Genomic DNA, 20,123 nt, shown 5'->3' on the forward strand with positions numbered 1-20,123 from the left:
TAAACTTGTTATCAGTATAAAAAGACACCTGTGCACACCCTCAAACAGTCTGACTCCAAACTCCACTATGGTGAAGACCAAAGAGCTGTCAAAGGACACCAGAAACAAAATTGTAGCCCTGCACCAGGCTGGGAAGACTGAATCTGCAATAGCCAACCAGCTTGGAGTGAAGAAATCAACAGTGGGAGCAATAATTAGAAAATGGAAGACATTCAAGACCACTGATATATCTCCCTCGATCTGGGGCTCCACGCAAAATTCCACCCCGTGGGGTCAGAATGATCACAAGAACGGTGAGCAAAAATCCCAGAACCACGCGGGGGGACCTAGTGAATGAACTGCAGAGAGCTGGGACCAATGTAACAAGGCCTACCATAAGTAGCACACTACGCCACCATGGACTCAGATCCTGCAGTGCCAGACGTGTCCCACTGCTTAAGCCAGTACATGTCCGGGCCCATCTGAAGTTTGCTAGAGAGCATTTGGATGATCCAGAGGAGTTTTGGGAGAATGTCCTATGGTCTGATGAAACCAAACTGGAACTGTTTGGTAGAAACACAACTTGTCGTGTTTGGAGGAAAAAGAATACTGAGTTGCATCCATCAAACACCATACCTACTGTAAAGCATGGTGGTGGAAACATCATGCTTTGGGGCTGTTTCTCTGCAAAGGGGCCAGGACGACTGATCCGGGTACATGAAAGAATGAATGGGGCCATGTATCGTGAGATTTTGAGTGCAAACCTCCTTCCATCAGCAAGGGCATTGAAGATGAAACGTGGCTGGGTCTTTCAACATGACAATGATCCAAAGCACACTGCCAGGGCAACGAAGGAGTGGCTTCGTAAGAAGCATTTCAAGGTCCTGGAGTGGCCTAGCCAGTCTCCAGATCTCAACCCTATAGAAAACCTTTGGAGGGAGTTGAAAGTCCGTGTTGCCAAGCGAAAAGCCAAAAACATCACTGCTCTAGAGGAGATCTGCATGGAGGAATGGGCCAACATACCAACAACAGTGTGTGGCAACCTTGTGAAGACTTACAGAAAACGTTTGACCTCTGTCATTGCCAACAAAGGATATATTACAAAGTATTGAGATGAAATTTTGTTTCTGACCAAATACTTATTTTCCACCAGAATATGCAAATAAAATGATAAAAAAATCAGACAATGTGATTTTCTGGATTTTTTTTTCTCAGTTTGTCTCCCATAGTTGAGGTCTACCTATGATGTAAATTACAGACGCCTCTCATCTTTTTAAGTGGTGGAACTTGCACTATTGCTGACTGACTAAATACTTTTTTGCCCCACTGTATGTCTGACCTGTGGGGCAGAATGGCAAGACAGGAAGGAGCCTTTTCTTACAAAGAAAATCATCCAAGCCCAGCTATGTTTTGCCACAACCTATAACAAGTCTGCCAAAAGCATGTGAGAAAATGTGTAATGGTCTGATGAGACCTAGCCTAATTTTTTCCGCCATAAATCCAAAAGGTATGTTTGTCACACTGTGCATCAGCAGAAGAACACCACACCCACAGTGAATCATGGCGGAGGCTGCATTATACTTTGGGCCATTTTTAAGTTTTGGAACTGGGGCTTTTATGGAAGGTGGAGGGAATTTTGAACAGTTCCAAACATCTGTTAATTTTGCAAGAAAACATCCCAGCTTATGTAAAAAGCTGAAGGTGAAGAGAAAAGTAATCTTGCTGCACGACAGCGTCCCCAAGAATACCTCCAAATTAATAACAGAATGGAGTCGACAGAAGAAAACCATAGTTTTGGAATGGTCTAACCAGAGGCCAGACCTGAATTTAAAGGGAACCTGTCAGCAGATTTGCCGCTATAAGATATGGTGACTGCCTTTCAGGGCTTATCTACAGAATTCTATAATGCTGTAGATAAGCCCCCAATCTGACCTGCAAGTGAAGAAAAATAAGTTATATTATACTCACCCGGGGAGGGGGGGCGGTCCTGTGTGGTCCGGTCCGATGGGCGTCGCAGGTCTTGGTCCGGCGCCTCCCATCTTCTTGCAACGCCGCCCTACTTCTTCATTGCTTCCTGGCATCGGCGCTCCTGCGCAGGTGTACTTCTCTGCCCTGTTGAGTAAAGTAGTGCAGTGCGCAGGCACTGGGAGAGGTCAGAGAGGCCCAGCGCCTGCGCACTGCAGGAATTTACTCTGCCCTCAAGAGGGCAGATAAGTACACCTGCGCAGGAGCGCCGATGCCGGGGAGCGATGAAGAATCAGGAGGGCGGCGTCGCAAGAAGATGGGAGGCACCGGACCTGCGACACCCATCGGACCGAACCGCCCCCCCCCCCGGGTGAGCATAATATAACTTATTTTTCTTCACTTGCAGGTCGGACCGGGGGCTTATCTACAGCATAAGGCTGCCGTCACACTATCAGTATTTTACCTCAGTATTTGTAGCCAAAACCAGGAGTGGAACAATTAGAGGAAAAGTATAATAGAAACACATCACCACTTCTGTATTTATCACCCACTGCTGGTTTTGGCTTACACATACTGAGGTAAAATACTGACCAAATACTGAATGTGTGACGGCAGCCTTATAGAATGCTGTAGATAAGCCCTGAAAGGCAGTGGCCACATCTTATATCGGCAAAATCTGCTGACAGGTTCCCTTTAATTGAAAATCTGTGGAGACGCTTGTGTATCTGAATATGACAGATTTCACCATGATGAGTAGATGGCAGGAAGTATGCGTGTGCTTAGGCAATATTGGAAAACTACTGCAAAGGAAATATCTAAGAAAATAACAGATGCAAAGTATGTCCCTCGTACACCCATGTTCTCTCTGCGTGTATGATACAGGATGGGTCATAAGACATTTACTGGGAAGAACACGCCGTGATGACAGCGGTGAGAGGTCTGTAACAGGAACCAGGGCCAGCCTTCCCCCTACACCCACCCACATTATATACACAGACTCTCCATCATTAATACTCTGGTAATGAGCAATAAGAGACTAACTGAAAGGGAACCTGACATGTTGTACATGCACTCCGATCTGTGGACAGCAGTGTAGAGGAGAATCTGACATGGTTCACTCTTTGCCGTGTTTTTTTAGCAAATTTTCAAGTGGATTTCACCTGAGAAAGACAAACAAAATACATGTATGCATGTATCCTAATAGAAGAATAATCCTATAAATTCTGGAAAATACGGCTCATAGTGCACACTGATGTGATGTGTAGGATTACACACTGCACCGAGTCTTTAGGAACAGAATTTAAAATTAGTTGCGCTACTGCCATCATCTGGCAGAAACTTAGAAATGCATCACCTTTTTTTCCAAGCAAGAATTTAGCCCCCCCAAAAAAACAGTTTTGGTACTAATTGTAAATTCTATCATAGCCTTCATTGGCGAGTGAAGGGGAGGCCGCTGACACCCAGCTATTCAGTTAGTACAAAATCACTACGAGAAGAAAATCCAAGCCCCCTCCACCCCAAACAAGGGAGGGTGCCGAGTCCCCAGTGAGGAAATGGCGCCCCCGCTCACCGATGGCTTTCCCTCCTGGCCCTAATACATCCTATTTATATGGAGGGAAAAACAGCAATAAATAATAAACCACCTACAGTACAGAACAAAAGTTTGGACACACCTTCTCATTTAAAGATTTTTCTGTATTTTCATGACTATGAAAATTGTACATTTACACTGAAGGCATCAAAACTATGAATTAACACATGTGGAATTATATACTTCACAAAAAAGTGTGAAACTACTGAAATTATGTCTTATATTCTAGGTTCTTCAAAGTAGCCACCTTTTGCTTTGATGACTGCTTTGCACACTCTTGGCATTCTCTTGATCTTTAAATGAGAAAGTGCATCCAAACTTTTGGCCTGTACTGTATATACCAGCAGTGTTTCAAACCAATTAAAGTGCCAAGTGCAAATCAAACACTAATAGAAAGCTGCCATCCTCCGATATAAAGACAATGTCTCCCAGAGAGATGTGTAAGGAGTGGGGCGATCTCCCAGATAGCGCATTTGTTAAACCAGTTTAAAAAAATACAGATATGGGGGGGCTAAAATCTCATCCTGCTATAGCCCTACCTTGCAGAAGAGTTGGCACCCTATAGTCTTGCGCAAATGGCACCCCCGCTTGTAGATAGACAGCTGATCCTCCTGGCCCTATTATACCCTGATGTTCATGGTAAGTTAATAAAGTCAATGGTATACACAAAATAGAAATCTGACAGATTAATATACTCTCACAGAAGCAGCACATGAAGTCGAGCGACTGGTTACAGATAAAACAGAGTCCATTATTTTTGATCATCCTGACCACACTGTAGCTGTGACAGCCGTCAGTGACTTGGGTCTTTCTGGAGTGGGCCTCCTGCCATCAGAGAGGAGCAATTATATGAAGTTCTTCAATTCACTAATGATCGTTTAAAAAAAAAAAAAAAGCCTCATGTACGCAGCAATGGACGCACGCTGGAATCCAAGGGACATGGAGGTGCTGTGCGAGCCCTGAGGAATGCTACGAGGGTCCACATGACCCAGATATGGCCGTGAATGAGGAATAGAATATAACGAATGAAGCCTGTGTACATGGCCATCTGTGCGCTACTGAGAAAATATATTTAAAATCGTGTACACGTTTTAGGTGTCTTTCAAGAAGGGACTATTAAAATGTAAAAGGAAAAACACCAGCTCACCATTTCAAGGAACAATCGTCATGGAAGCCAGCGATCGACGCCACTGCCCAGCGCCAAGTAAATGCAGAAGAAAGAAGGGTCCAGCTTCCAATCCAGGAATGTGTAAAACAGATTCCTTTAGTAGCAAAAAGTTAAAATATGTGACAGCTCTTTTCTTGCAGCTTTGCATGTGATGTGATGCAGGTGTGCAGGGTCAAGGCTATTCATTTTAAGGTTCCTCGCTGTCCCCAACATTCATTCAAACCAAGCTTAAGATTGCAGGGTGCATATGAAGCTCATCTGGTGAGGAGACCCCCAAGTACCTCCCCCCCACACACACACCTTAGATTGTTGGTGTGCATTTTTTTTTGTCACATTTTAACTTCTTGCTAGTAAAGGAATCATACCTGGATCGGCAGTGGAACCCTTCTTTCTTCTCCTGCCTGTATTATAATACGTACGCTCCTCAATATTGAAATTTCAACATTAATAAGAAAAAGTTGTAGATTTATGGAAATCACAGGATGGATAGACATGATAATGATATGTAAAGGATAAAAAAAAAAATAGATACACAATTTTCAATACTTGTTACAGCCTTTGGCTGCTACCAATGTGGTCATTAATGGATGTCTGAGCTATTCTGCTGCGCTGAATGCACTGGAGCAATTCATCAGGATCCACTGCTGGCAGCGCACTTTGTAATTCCCGACCAAAGCATTCACCCTCTCCCATGTCTCTTTACTTATATATTTTTCATCCTCACAGATATTATATGTATATATAAATATTCAATCATAATTTCTAGATTTCTCCCAGCTTTGCACCACATCACAGTTCACTTTGCTGCACTTCTGAGTCGAGTCCATTTAGCAGCTTAAAACCAGGCAGAAGACTTGAGACAAAGAGAAGTATCAGTCCATGGATATGGGGAAAGCCCGTCTATGACTTTGTTCCAAAATATTCTTTCTGAAACTTTTTGAAGTCCTGATCTGTAAACATGGATTTTTCTTGCACCCTCTTCTCCTCTTCTCCATGTCGGTCTCTTGCTTTCCGTCCTGAGTGCTGAGTCAGTATCTGTATTATAAACATAAGATGTGTTGAGTAATGGCAGAATGGCACATGTACCCATACAGAAGCAATATCACATTTTGACATTAAGAGGTTGTAAATTATTATTTTTTTCTTCCAAGAAATGGCAGTGATGGGCTATACAATACAGTAGTGTGGAGAGGTCTATTCTACGGCACGTTCACGTTCAATGGAGCATAGCTGTACAAATATGGATGGAACCATATCAGGTAGTGAAACTCTGCCCCATTAAAAGGGATTGTCAGCACGGAACGATCAAGCACAGGCACTCTGTGCAAACAGTTCAGTGCACTTTCCCATCTACTTGTTTCCATTCATCTCTGCCCTTCTCAAGGTCTAAAAACTGAGACATGTCAATCAAAATAGAAGGATGGGGCAGAGAAAGAGGAAAAAAATAAAGCAGGAGGGAAGGTGTACATAAATGTTTGGCCACACCAAGGGTGCACCGAGCTCCTGTACTTGAAGAACAAGAAACTGAAAAAGGAGGGCACCATCAAACCATATAGACCATGGGCTCAACATGCAGCATGTGAAAAAATTCAGACTAGTACAAAAAAGAAGCAAAGCGTGCCTGTACTTGGTTTCTTCAATCATTCTGTGCTGACAGCGCCCCTTTAAGAAACAAAGAGACTTAGTTGCAATAGCACAAACAACAACATGAAGAAAAGTGGCACCGTGGAGGGAATTCCTGTGATGGGACCTTGCTTTTTGTTGATTAGTGGGGCTTCTGGTTGTTCATCTGCTGCTGAATACATATTGATCACCATGGCTTGTTACTTCCCAGAAAACATCTTTAAAGGGAATATGCCCTTTTTACTGCCCTTTCTCCCGAGGCCCAGGCTTCTCACAAGCTCCGGTGAGCAGCACCACTGTCCAAAAACAAGACAGGCGAGATCCTGACCACACGTGACCCACAATGACGCCACCAGCACCATGGGATTGCATTGCGAATTCAAACCATATCCTCCACCCAACCCTTCTGAGCTGCTCCTTCCTGTATGAAATCATGTTTGTTTCACTACTATTACTATTCTAGGCAGAAGTACACACTAGTGCCAAACACTGGGAATTATGACAATTAAAGGGTTTAACAAAGCATTAACACAATAAAATTTGATCAAATGTATTCATATACACACATATTTTTCAACACATGACAATCCAGTTAAATATTTAAAAGGAATCTGTCAGCAGGTTTTTGCTTTCTAATCAGGAGACAGCAGGAGGGGGGGGGGGGGGTGTCAAAATATAGATGTATAACTTATCAAGCTCTGCGCTGTTTACTTACAATGAAGATTTTATCACTAGGATATCATCATTGCTGGGACTAGCTGGCACATGCTTGCAAGTCTGACTCTGCCCCCCTCCTGTTATAAGCAGCTCATTATCTATAGACTATGTACAGAGCCAGGTATGGGCAGGGTCAGCTCTGTTGTGGATGGGGGTCAGCTTTCTAAATCTAAAAGCTCCGATTATGTACAAACCACTGATACATCGTTGGAATCAGACTCTCTCTTTGGCTACATTACGCTGCTCTCAGATCAGGCAACCAAAACCTGCTGACATTCTCTATAAGGCAGTTTCCTAATAAAAACACACAATGTCTATATATCCTACAAATGCGCTTCAACAATGCCCTCACCTTGCTGCACGAGACTTTCCTGGCAACAGCTTGTGATCCAAGCATGTACTCGAGGTTGTGTGCCAGATAATCCTGAGCTGTGCGCTTCTTGTACTCCTCTGTAAGAAGAGAATCGGTCACACATTGCTCCAATACGACTTACACATTTGTTCTAGAAGTGCAAACAAAAGCCTTAGTGATAGAGCAGCCCCTGCGCTGGTGGTTCTGAAGGCAGCAGGGAGAGTGTATGACTGACAGATTCGCCCCCCGGGAGAACTGATGAACTGGAGCTTCCGAAACATGAACTATTAAAGGGATGGTTAAGGCAATTCATCTCTTGGGGCAGACTAAAAGGTCGAGTACAGCGCTCATCTGTTTTCTCCAGCCCTGTAGACCGTACATGGAGCGGTAGAACACGTTTGACCACTGATCCAGCCAGACTCCAGACTCCTCGCTGCGGTCATGTAGTGAGGAGCAACATGGGGCTCTTGTTCCCTCAATCTAGTGTAGATAAGTGATAAACGTCATGTCATGCACAAGCCCTTGATACCATGACTTTCTCTTACTACTGCCATCAACATACACTGATCTGACTTAGAACCAGCAGCGAAATGTGAAGCAGGTCCTCCTCCTGCACAAACCTCTGCAGGTGACCTACGTGTGTGCACCAGACACGGACACATGATACTTTATCTCTGGTCAGTTGTGAGGCGCTGCCTTCATGGATCAGATTGGTTCTCTCAAAAAAGATCTGAGATCTGCCTCTGCCAATTACCCCTTCACCCTGAAGTCTGTTTTCACCTTCCTGACCAGGCCATTTTTTTCAATTCTGACCACTGTTACCGTATTTTCCGGCGTATAAGACGACTGGGCGTATAAGACGACCCCCCAACTTTACCAGTTAAAAAATAAAATGTTCTTAAAAGTCGGGGGTCTTCTTATACACCGTATGTCGTCTTATAGGGCCGGTGAATATGTGCCTTTTGGGGGGGGGGGGGGGGGGGGGGGGAGTGATCCTGATGACGACGAGGGGGCGTCTCACAGGAAAGTGAGTATCCCCCATTACCCTATCATAGCGCTGCAGCGTGGGGTCTCTGTGCTGGGAGCGGCGGCTGCTGTGCTGTGGTGCGGCGGCTCCTCTTCTGCAGTGTGGGGCCTCTGTGCTGTGGGGTGGCGGCGGTGGCGTATCTTTATGCAGTCGGGGCTCCTCCGGCATCTCCTTAAAGCCTGGAGGCCCCGCCGGCAACTCCATCGGTACAATGCGGTGGCCTCCGGGAAAATGGCCGCTGCTCAGATTCAGATCTCGTCCCGAGATCTCGGGAGACGAGATCTGAATCTGAGCAGCGGCCATTTTCCCGGAGGCAGCTCAATAGGTGCGATGCGGTGGCCTCCGGGAAAATGGCCGCTGGGGGCTGCGCATGCTCAGATTCAGATCTCGTCCCGAAATCTCGGGACACGAGATCTGAATCTAAGCAGTGGCCATTTTCCCGGAGGCCATCGCATTACACCGATGGAGTTGCCGGCGGGGCTTCCAGGCTTTGAGATGCCGGAGGAGCCCCGACTGCATGAAGATACGCCGCCGCCACCGCCCCACAGGCCCCACACTGCAGAAGAGGAGCCGCCGCACCACAGCACAGCAGCCGCCGCTCCCAGCACAGAGACCCCACGCTGCAGCGCTACGATAAGGTAATGGGGGATACTCACTTTCCAGTCGTCATCAGGACCACTCCCCCCCACCCCCCCACCCTATACACCCGGCGTACAAGGCGATTCCCGGCGTACAAGACGACCCCCGACTTTTAAGAAGATTTTCAGGGGTTAAAAAGTCGTCTTGTACGCCGGAAAATACGGTACTTTATGAGGTTATAACTCTGAAACGCTTCAACGGATCCCGGTGATTCTGAGACTGTTTTCTCGTGACATATTGTACTTTATGATAGTGGTAACATTTCTTCGATATGACTTGCGTTTATTTGTGGAAAAAAACAGAAATTTGACGAAAATGTACAAATTTTGCACTTTTTAAACTTTTAGTTTTTATGCCCTTAAATTAGAGTCATATCATACAAAATAGTTAATAAATAACATTACCCACATGTCTGCTTTACATCAGCACAATTTTGGAAACAAATTTTTTGTTAGGGAGTTATAAGGGTTAAAAGTTGACCAGTGATTTCTCGTTTTTACAACAAAATTTGCAAAACCATTTTTTTTTTTTAGGGGCCACCTCACATTTGAAGTGACTTTGAGGGTTCTATATGACAGAAAATGCCCAAAAGTGACACCATTCTAAAAACTGCAGCCCTCAAGGTTCTCAAAACCACATTCAAGAAGTTTATTAACTCTTCAGGTGCTTCACATGAATTTTTGAAATGTTTTAAAAAAAATTGAACATTTTACTTTTTTTCACAAAATGTTTACTTCAGATCCAATTTGTTTTATTTTACCAAGGGTAACAGGAGAAATTGGACCACAAAAGTCATTGTACAATTTATCCTGAGTACGCCAATACCCCAAATGTGGGGGTAAACCACTGTTTGGGCTCATGGCAGAGCTCGGAAGGGAATGAGCGCCATTTGACTTTTCAATGCAAAATTGACTGGAATTGAGATGGGACACCATGTTGCGTTTGCAGAGCCCCTGATGTGCCTAAACAGTGGAAACCCCCCACAAGTGAACCCATTTTGGAAACTAGACCCCCCAAGGAACTTATCTAGATGTGTTGTGAGAACTTTGAACCCCCCAACCCCCTAAAGTTTATAATGCAGAGCTGTGAAAATAAAAAATATTTTTTTTTTTCCACAAAAATGATATTTTAGCTTTCAAATTTTTATTTTCACAAGGGTAACAGGAGAAATTGGACCCCAAAAGTTGTTGTCCAATTTGTCCTGAGTACGCTGGTTTGGGCGCATGGCAGAGCTTGGAAGGAGCGCCATTTTACTTTTTCAACGCAGAACTGGCTGGAATTGAGATCGGACGCCATGTTGCGTTTGGAGAGCCCCTGATGTGCCTAAACAGTGGAAACCCCCAATTCTAACTCCAACCCTAACCCCAACGCGCCCTAACCCTAATCCCAACCATAACCACACCCCTAACCCCAATCCCAACCCTAACCACACCCTAATACCAGCCCTAATCTCAACCCTAACCACACCCCTAACCCTGACACACCCCTAACCCTAATCCCAACTGTAAACATAATCCAAACCCTAAGGGTACTGTCACACAGTACCATTTTAATCGCTACGACGGCACGATCCGTGACGTCGCAGCGATCGTATTATTATCGCTCCAGCGTCGTAGACTGCGGTCACACGGTGCAATCACGGCGCTGGAGCGATGCCGAAGTCCCCGGTAACCAGGGTAAACATCGGGTAACTAAGCGCAGGGCCTCGCTTAGTAACCCGATGTTTACCCTGGTTACCAGCGTAAACGTAAAAAAAACAAACAGTGCATACTTACATTCCGGTGTCTGTCCCCGGCGTTCTGCTTCTCTCCACTGTGTAAGCGCCATAGCCGGAAAGCAGAGCGGTGACGTCAGACGTCACCGCTGTGCTCGCTTTCCGGCTGGCAGACGCTCACACAGTGGAGAGAAGCTGAGACGCCGGAGGACAGACACCGGAATGTGAGTATGTACTGTTTGTTTTTTTTACGTTTACGCTGGTAACCAGGGTAAACATCGGGTTACTAAGCGCGGCCCTGCGCTTAGTTACCCGATGTTTACCCTGGTTACAAGCGAACATATCGCTGGATCGCTGTCACACACAACGATCCAGCGATGTCAGCGGGTGATCAAGCGACGAAAGAAAGTTCCATACGATCTGCTACGACGTACGATTCTCAGCAGGATCCCTGATCGCTGCTGCGTGTCAGACACTGCGATATCGTAACGATATCGCTAGAACGTCACGAATCGTACCGTCGTAGCGATCAAAATGGTACTGTGTGACAGTACCCTAACTTTAGCCCCAACCCTAATTTTAGCCCCAGCAATAACCCTAACTTTAGCCCCAACCCTAACCTTAGCCCCAACCCTAACGGGAAAATAGCAATAAATATATATTTTTTTAATTTTATTATTTTTCCCTAACTAAGGGGGTGATAAAGGGGGGTTTGATTTACTATTTATAACGGGTTTTTGTTTGGCAGCTGTCACACGCTAAGAGACGCTTTTTATTGCAAAAAAATAGTTTTTTTGCATCACCACATTTTGATAGCTATAATTTATCCATATTTTGGCCCACAGAGTCATGTGAGGTCTTGTTTTTTGCGGGACGAGTTGACGTTTTTATTAGTACCATTTTCGGGCACATGACATTTTTTGATCGCTTTTTATTCCGATTTTTGGGAGGCAGAATGAACAAAAAACAGCAATTCCTGAATTTCTTTTAGGGGGTGCGTTTATACCGTTCCACGTTTGGTAAAATTGATAAAGCAGCTTTATTCTTCGGGTTAGTACGATTATAGCGATACCTCATTTATATCATTTTTTAATGTTTTGGCGCTTTTACACAATAAAAACTATATTATATATAAAAAATAATTGTTTTTGCATCGCTTTATTCTGAGAGCTATAACTTTTTTAATTTTCTGCTGAGGACGCTGTATGGCAGCTTTTTTTTTGCGGGACAAGATGATGTTTTCAGCGGTACCATGTTTATTTATATCTTTTTTTATCACATTTTATTGCACTTTTTGTTCGGCAGTATGATGATAAAACTTTGTTTTTTGCCTCGTTTTTTTATTATTTTTTTTGCGGTGTTCACTGAAAGGGTTAACTAGTGGGATAGTTTTATAGAGCGGGTCGTTACGGACGCGGCGATACCAAATATGTGTACTTTTATTGTTTTTTTTATTTACATAAATAAATTGATTTATTGGAAATTTATTTATTTATTTCTTTATTTGGGGATTTTTATTTATTTTTTTTCAACTTTATAACATTGTCAAAGGGTGGGACATCACTATATTTCATCAGATCGCTGATCTGACACTTTGCGCAGCACTGTGTCAGATCAGCGATCTGACAGGCAGTGCAGGAGGCTTTCTAGCGCCTGCTCTCAGCAGGCGCCGGCAAGCCACCTAAGCGAAGGACCCGAAAGGAGCCCCGTGGCCATTTTGGATCCGGGGACTCCTTCCAGAACACCGGAACAACGCGATCGCATCGCGTTGTTCCGGTGGGAGAGCGCAGGGAGCCCCCGTCCCTGCGCGATGCCCCTCTATGTCGCTGTCACTACTGACAGCGGCATCAGAGGGGTTAAATGCCCATGATCGGCGCTAGCGCCGATCGTGGGCATTGCTGCGGGGTGTCAGCTGTCACCCGCACGCGATCGCCGCGGTGCTCACTGTGAGACCGCGTGATCGTGCCGCCATACTAGTACTGCGGTTTGCGGGAACAGTTCCCGCAGAGCAGTACTAATACGGCGCATGTCGGGAAGGGGTTAAAGCCTCATTCAGATGTCAACAGTTTCTCTCATACAAGAAAAATTGATCCATTTTCATCAGGGCTTGGTCAGAATAAGCACAAGAACATTCAGCTCTCCACCAAGATGAATTTTCTATGCACTTCTTCAGATAGATGCTCTGAGAACTCCAGGTCAGTAGACAGCAAAACATAAGTAACATTGACATGTTCTCAGCCCTATGGACTACAATCGGTATGGGTTTTATCCATGAAAAACACAAGTAAAACTTATTTACTTATTATAACTAATTATAAGGGGACCATACATCATTTTTTTAAGGTCCCCCATTTTAATAGCCAGTAAAGGCTAATTATATAGTTGTGAGCTGATATTAATAGCCTGGGAAGCTCCATGGGTATTACTCCCTTCCCAGGCTATAAACACTGGCCCCCAGCCATTGGCTTTTCCCTCTACTGGTTTCGAAAATTGTGCGGGAGCCCACGCCAATTTTTTCTGAAAAATAATCTTTTATTAATTAAACACGTCCAGTAATTTGCACACACACTGTACTAATTGTATTTGTCACAGACATCTGTATATCTATTCTAACCTGTCAGTTGCCGGCTTTTCAAAGGACAACGGTGCGTAAAAATCAGATAGCACTCGCATGGTCCGAGCGCTGTACGTTTTTTTTTTCTCGCACCCATAGGCTTGCATTGATGGGTTTCAGCCGAGTGTCTGTGACAATCGCAGCATGCTGCGATTTTACATGCACGTTGAATATGCAGGAGAAAATAAACAGTGATGTGATCTGCCCCATAGATTAACACTGGTCAGAGAGCTATGTGATATTTTCTCGCATAGCACTCATCCGTATTCTACAGTAGTGTGACTCCGGCCTTATGGCGATGCTCTGGCAGTCATCTGGCCATCACATTTTGCATTATTTTATATATTTTAGAGAATTTTTTGTATTTTCTACAAACTCACTCAGTAGGGCAAATCTCCATCTCCTCCTTTGAAATTTTAAGAAGAAAAACTAAGGTCTAGAAATACATAATGAAGGTTCACAATGATATGGCGTTTGGTGGCGACGCTCAGGACTCTCACCCACGGCTGATTTGATCACTCTATCCTTGGCGGACGCCCTCTGGTTTTGCGGCACTCCTTGCTGTTTCAGTCTCTTGCGCTGCTTCTTCATTCCTATCTTGTGACTACTTAATGTTGTTGGTTGATTTTTGCCCCCTCTTTTTCTCTTGAAGCTCGACATGTTATTATCTGTGCAATGTAGAAAATATTAATGTACTGGAGATAAGAACAACCTGCAACATATGAACAAAATGACAGCACCGACTCTCTATACGTCACTGGGACAGCAAGCGATCTCACAAGTGTCATTACAGGTATTCCCATCATGTTACGGTATATAAATACAATGAAGTAGCGCATATAATAATACACTGCTAAAAATAATAAAGGGAACACTTAAACAACAGAATCTAACTCCAAGAAAATCGTGGAGGGGCCGTAAGAGGGCAACATCCCAGCAGCTGGACCGCTACCTCCGCCTTCGTGCAAGGAGGAACAGGAGCACTGCCAGAGCCCTGCAAAATGACCTCCAGCAGGCCACAAATGTGCATGTGTTTTGCACAAACGGTTAAAAACCGACTCCATGAGGATGGTCTGATGGCCCAACATCCACAGATGGGGTTGTGCTCACAGCTCAACACCGTGCAGGACGCTTAGCATTTGCCACAGAACACTAGGATTGGCAAATTCACCACTGGCGCCCTGTGATCTTCACAGATGAAAGCAGCTTCACACTAAGCACATGTGACAGAGTCTGAAGAGTGGAGAGTGATCTGCTGCCTGCAACATCCTTCAGCATGACCGGTTTGGCAGTGGGTCAGTAATGGTGTGGGGTGGCATTTCTTTGAAGGGTTGCACAGCCCTCCATGTGCTCACCAGATCTAGCCTGACTGTCATTAGGTACCGAGATGAGATCCTCAGACCCCTTGTGAGACCATAGGCTGGTGCGGTTGGCCCTGGGTTCCTCCTAATGCAGGACAATGCCAGACCTCATGTGGCTGGAGTGTGCCAGCAGTTCCTGCAAGATGAAGGCATTGAAGCTGTGGACTGGCCCACCCGTTCCCCAGACCTGAATCCGATTGAACACATCTGGGATATCATGTCTCGCACCATCCACCAACGTCACATTGCACCACAGACTGTCCAGGAGTTGGCGGATGCTTCAGTTCAGGTCTTGGAGGAGATCCCTCAGGAGACCATCCGCCGCCTCATCAGGAGCATGCCCAGGCGTTGTAGGGAGGTCATACAGGCACGTGGAGGCCACACACACTACTGAGCATCATTTCCTTGTCTTGAGGCATTTCCACTGAAGTCGGATCAGCCTGTAACTTCATTTTCCACTTTGATTTTGAGCATCATTCCAACTCCAGACCTCCGTGGGATATTAGTTGTGATTTACATTGATCATTTTTAGGTTTTATTGTTCCCAACACATTCCACTATGTAATGAATAAAGATTTACAACTGGAATATTTCATTCAGTGATATCTAGGATGTGGGATTTTAGTGTTCCCTTTATGTTTTGAGCAGTGTGTATAAAGATTATCTTTCTAGGAAAAAAAAGAAATAAAAAAGAGCACATCTTCCCCAAGATGAGCTCTGGCTGCTGGTACTTTCCCCATTCACTGCAGTTGGGGAACTTTTCAAACATTTCCCTCCAAGCCCAGCAGCCGTGGTGCCGCCATAGCGCAGCCTATCTTCCGGGTCAGTGCTCCCCACAGACGGACAATTCTCACCGGTGGAATCGGAGCCCAGAAGCTCCAGTCCCTTCCTGATCATCGCCGCGGACATGTTCTCTCTCCTGAGCAGCTACACGTGTGACCTCCTCCTGAAGCAATCACTTACCACTTCCGGTATCACGTGACGCACTTCCGTACACAAGTTACCATAGAGTCTCAGCGCTTGTACCAGAGTGACCCACAAGTAGTATGCAGTGGCGCGGTCCTACACAGAGACGGCCACTAGATGGCGATGACAGAGGAGGAAACTAGAGTCCTGTAACAGAGCAGGATATGGTGTGGCTCCGAGCTGCACCGGTACCCAGTGGTGACCCGCCGGCCGCACACAGGAGCACAGCGCCATTACCTCCCGGCGCCAGCTGATGACGTCACCCCTCTAGAAGAGTCCAGCAGTGATTGCGCTGCCTTTTAGGGCTGAATGATGATAAGCTGTCGTAAGGGCGATGCCGTCCATTGTGTCCTCAGTACTAAGGTCACTGCCAGCACACCTGACCGGGAGAGGCGGCTTGTGCGCAATGGCTATACTCACCACTAGAGGGCGCTATCAGATACAAATGTCTGCTGCAGCTGGGGAGTGAGGGAGCAGGCAGAGGGGAGAAGAGCCAGGTGCCGCTCCCCCATGCACCGCTCCCCCATGCACCGCTCCCCCTCCCCCATGCACCGCTCCCCCATGCACCGCTCCCCCTCCCCCATGCACCGCTCCCCCATGCACCGCTCCCCCTCCCCCATGCACCGCTCCCCCATGCAGCGCTCCCCCTCCCCCATGCACCGCTCCCCCATGCACCGCTCCCACTCCCCCATGCAGCGCTCCCCCTCCCCCATGCACCGCTCCCCCATGCACCGCTCCCCCTCCCCCATGCACCGCTCCCCCATGCAGCGCTCCCCCGTGCACCTGCTGTAGGGCTGGGGCTCCTCACTTTGGAGGGTCCATGTGCCATGACTGTGACATCCAGCAGTGGGGGCACGGCCACATTCCCCGTTACAATGTTGCGCCAATATGGTAGTGACTGGTCGCCCCCCACCGCCTGCCTCCTGTGAGCGATGTGCCCCCCACTTACAGTATCTGAGTGGCGCTTACCGGGGCACAAATGTTGGGGTTCAGCTTCCAGACACTGAAACGTCGTGCACCCCGTCTGAGAAATGGCGTCCGGCACCTCGCAATGCAGTGGTTCTACCACTAATATTGATTGCATTTACCTGTGGTGATCACATAGTTAATATGGATCCGTTTTTCTCTCACCAGCGGAGCCAAAAACAGGCGGACTGTCAATCACTGTACTATGGAGATCGTGTGTCCATCAGGACCATTACTGCTGTAAGAAAACTGCTGAACAGTCCATGGGGCGCCGTGTCTCTCCTTGTGGAGTGGAGATGAACAGAACTTTACTGGATTACTGATTTTTTTTTTAATACAAATCCTAATAAGCACAGACCATGCCCCATAACTGCGGCTACCTTACCTCCATGACCGGCCTTCCCCTCAAACACATTAGATTGGTGTTGGCCAATATCATCCAGCTGGCAGCCATCAGCTCCGATTCCCCCATACATAGGAGTGCTCGGCTCCTTGTGAGAGTCGCTGCCGGGCTACCCTGCTGGTGGCCAATGTACCCACCGAACAAAAGTATCTGCCACTGAAATTCATCAGGTCGGATGGTTTCCTCAATGCTGAGAAATCCGTGAAAATACTTCTCCATCATGCACATACTTATCTCATTTATTCTGCAGCCGGACAACAGTCCAAAACATACAGCCAATTCATTAACTAGGAGCCCTGGAAGTGATGATACGGCCCCTGATCTCACATCATTACGTCTGTCTATGATTACATAAGGAGACAGGAGGATTTCTGCAAGAAGATCTGTGGTCTGTCCTCCGAGATGTTTGGAACAGCCTCCCTGCAGAGTTCCTCCAAAACTGTGCAAGTGCCTAGAAGAATAGAAGGGGCGGTCACACCAAATATTATTCATGTGACTTAGATTTCACTTTTGTTCATTTACCTTGCAGTTTGTTAATTGATAAACTATTAACAATTTTGATTTTTTGATAGACGTTTTCCACATCTGCCTAAACCTTTTGCTCAGTACTATATAATATATACAGTACAGACCAAAAGTTTGGACACACCTTCTCAAAGATTTTTCTGTATTTTCATGACTATGAAAATTGTACATTTACAATGAAGGCATCAAAACTATGAATTAACACATGTGGAATTACAGTGGGGCAAAAAAGTATTTAGTCATTCAGCAATAGTGCAAGTTCCACCACTTAAAAAGATGAGAGGCGTCTGTAATTTACATCATAGGTAGACCTCAACTATGGGAGACAAACTGAGAAAAAAAAATCCAGAAAATCACATTGTTTTTTTATCATTTTATTTGCATATTCTGGTGGAAAATAAGTATTTGGTCAGAAACAAACAATCAAGATTTCTGGCTCTCACAGACCTGTAACTTCTTCTTTAACCCCTTCCCGACATGCGCCGTACTAGTACTGCGCTGCCGGCACTGCATTACTGACAGCCGCAGTACTAGTACGGCGGCTCGATCACCGCGGTCTCGCGCTGAGCGCCGCGGTGATCGGGTGCGGGTGTCAGCTGTATATGACAGCTGACACCCCGCAGCAATGCCCACGATCGGCGCTATCGCCGATCGCGGGCATTTAACCCCTCTGATGCCGCTGTCAATAGTGACAGCGGCATAGAGGGGGATCGTGCAGGGACGGGGGCTCCCTGCGCTCTCCCACCGGAGCAGCGCGATGAGATTGCGCTGCTCCGGTGACCTGGAAGGAGTCCCCAGATCCAAGATGGCCGCGGGACTCCTTCCGGGTCATGAGATGACCCAGCTTGCCGGCGTCTGCTGAGAATCCTCATAGCAGGCGCCGGCAAGCCTGTGGAACATGCCTGTCACATCAGTGATCAGAAAGAGTGCTGTGCACACTGTCTGATCACCGATCTGTGATGTCCCCTCCTGGGACAAAGTAAAAAAGTAAAAAAAAAAATTTTCCACATGTGTAAAAAAAAAAAATAAAAAAAAATTCCTAAATAAAGAAAAAAAAAAAAAAATCCCATAAATACATTTCTTTATCTAAATAAAAAAAAATCACACAATAAAAGTACACATATTTGGTATCGCCGCGTCCGTAACGACCCCACCTATAAAACTATATCACTAGTTAACCCCTTCAGTGAACACCGTAAAAAAAAAAAAAAAAAAAACGAGGCAAAAAACAATGCTTTATTCTCATACCGCCAAACAAAAAGTGGAATAACACGCGATCAAAAAGACGGATATAAATAAGCATGGTACCGCTGAAAACGTCATCTTGTCCCGCAAAAAAAAAGCTGCCATACAGCTTCATCAGCAGAAAAATAAAAAAGTTATAGCTCTCAGAATAAAGCGATGCAAAAAATTATTTTTTTATATAAAATAGTTTTTATTGTGTAAAAGCGCCAAAACATAAAAAAATTACATAAATGAGGTATCGCTGTAATCGTACTGACCCGAAGAATAAAACTGCTTTATCCTTTTTACCAAACGCGGAACGGTATAAACGCCCCCCCCTAAAAGAATTTCAGGAATTGCTGATTTTTGTTCATTCCGCCTCCCAAAAATCGGAATAAAAAGCGATCAAAAAATGTCATGTACCCGAAAATGTTACCAATAAAAACGTCAACTCGTCCCGCAAAAAACAAGATCTCACATGACTCTGTGGACCAAAATATGGAAAAATTATAGCTCTCAAAATGTGGTGATGCAAAAACTATTTTTTGCAATAAAAAGCGTCTTTTAGTGTGTGACGGCTGCCAATCATAAAAATCCGCTAATAAACCCGCTATAAAAGTAAATCAAATCCCCCTTCATCACCCCCTTAGTTAGGGAAAAATAATACAATTTAAAAAAATATATTTATTTCCATTTTCCCGTTAGGCTACTTTCACACTAGCGTCAGTACGGGGCCGTCGCGCTGCGTCGGCCCGACATACCGATGCATACTGTGCAAGCGCCGCACAACGGGGGCAGCGGATGCTGTTTTTCCACGCATCCGCTGCCCCATTGTGAGGTGCGGGGAGGTGGGGGTGGAGTTCCAGCCGCGCATGCGCGGTCGGAAATGGTGGACCGTCGGCACAAAAAAAGTTACATGTAACGTTTGTTGCTGCCGGCGGTCCGCCACAACACGACGCAACCGTCGCACGACGCTTGCGACGTGTGTCAATATGTCGCTAATGTTAGTCTATGGGGAAAAAACGCATCCTGCAGATGACTTTGCAGGATGCATTTTTTCGCCAAAACGACGCATTGCGACGTATGCAAAAAAACGCTAGTGTGAAAGTAGCGCTAGGGTTAGGGCTAGGGTTGGGGTTAGGGCTAGGGTTAGGGCTGGGGTTAGGGTTGGGGTTTCAGTTAGAATTGGGGAGTTTTCACTGTTTAGGCACATCAGGGGCTCTCCAAACGCGACATGGCGTCCGATCTCAACACATTTGTTTGCGTTAAAAACGCATGCGTTTTTATAG

The 20,123-nt window shown here is 45.7% G+C and overlaps 1 protein-coding gene across 2 annotated transcripts; it reads right to left on the bottom strand.

The window, feature by feature from the left end:
- Positions 1-4,572: 4,572 nt before the first annotated feature.
- Positions 4,573-16,097, bottom strand: RPS19BP1 (ribosomal protein S19 binding protein 1). Of its 2 annotated transcripts, none has more exons than XM_077278185.1 (4): positions 15,605-16,097; positions 13,890-14,057; positions 7,396-7,493; positions 4,573-5,738 (listed from the first exon to the last, which is right to left on the bottom strand). In XM_077278185.1, exons 1-4 carry the CDS (start codon positions 15,657-15,659, stop codon positions 5,604-5,606), a joined length of 456 nt encoding a protein of 151 aa, XP_077134300.1. In that variant the 5' UTR covers positions 15,660-16,097; the 3' UTR covers positions 4,573-5,603. The 2 variants fall into 2 exon arrangements, with proteins under 2 accessions (XP_077134300.1, XP_077134301.1); XM_077278186.1 differs by having other exon boundaries at positions 5,148-5,738; positions 15,714-16,007.
- Positions 16,098-20,123: the final 4,026 nt, after the last annotated feature.

Source organism: Ranitomeya variabilis, chromosome 8 (genome assembly GCF_051348905.1).
Source record: "Ranitomeya variabilis isolate aRanVar5 chromosome 8, aRanVar5.hap1, whole genome shotgun sequence".
Taxonomy (NCBI): Eukaryota; Metazoa; Chordata; class Amphibia; order Anura; family Dendrobatidae; genus Ranitomeya; species Ranitomeya variabilis.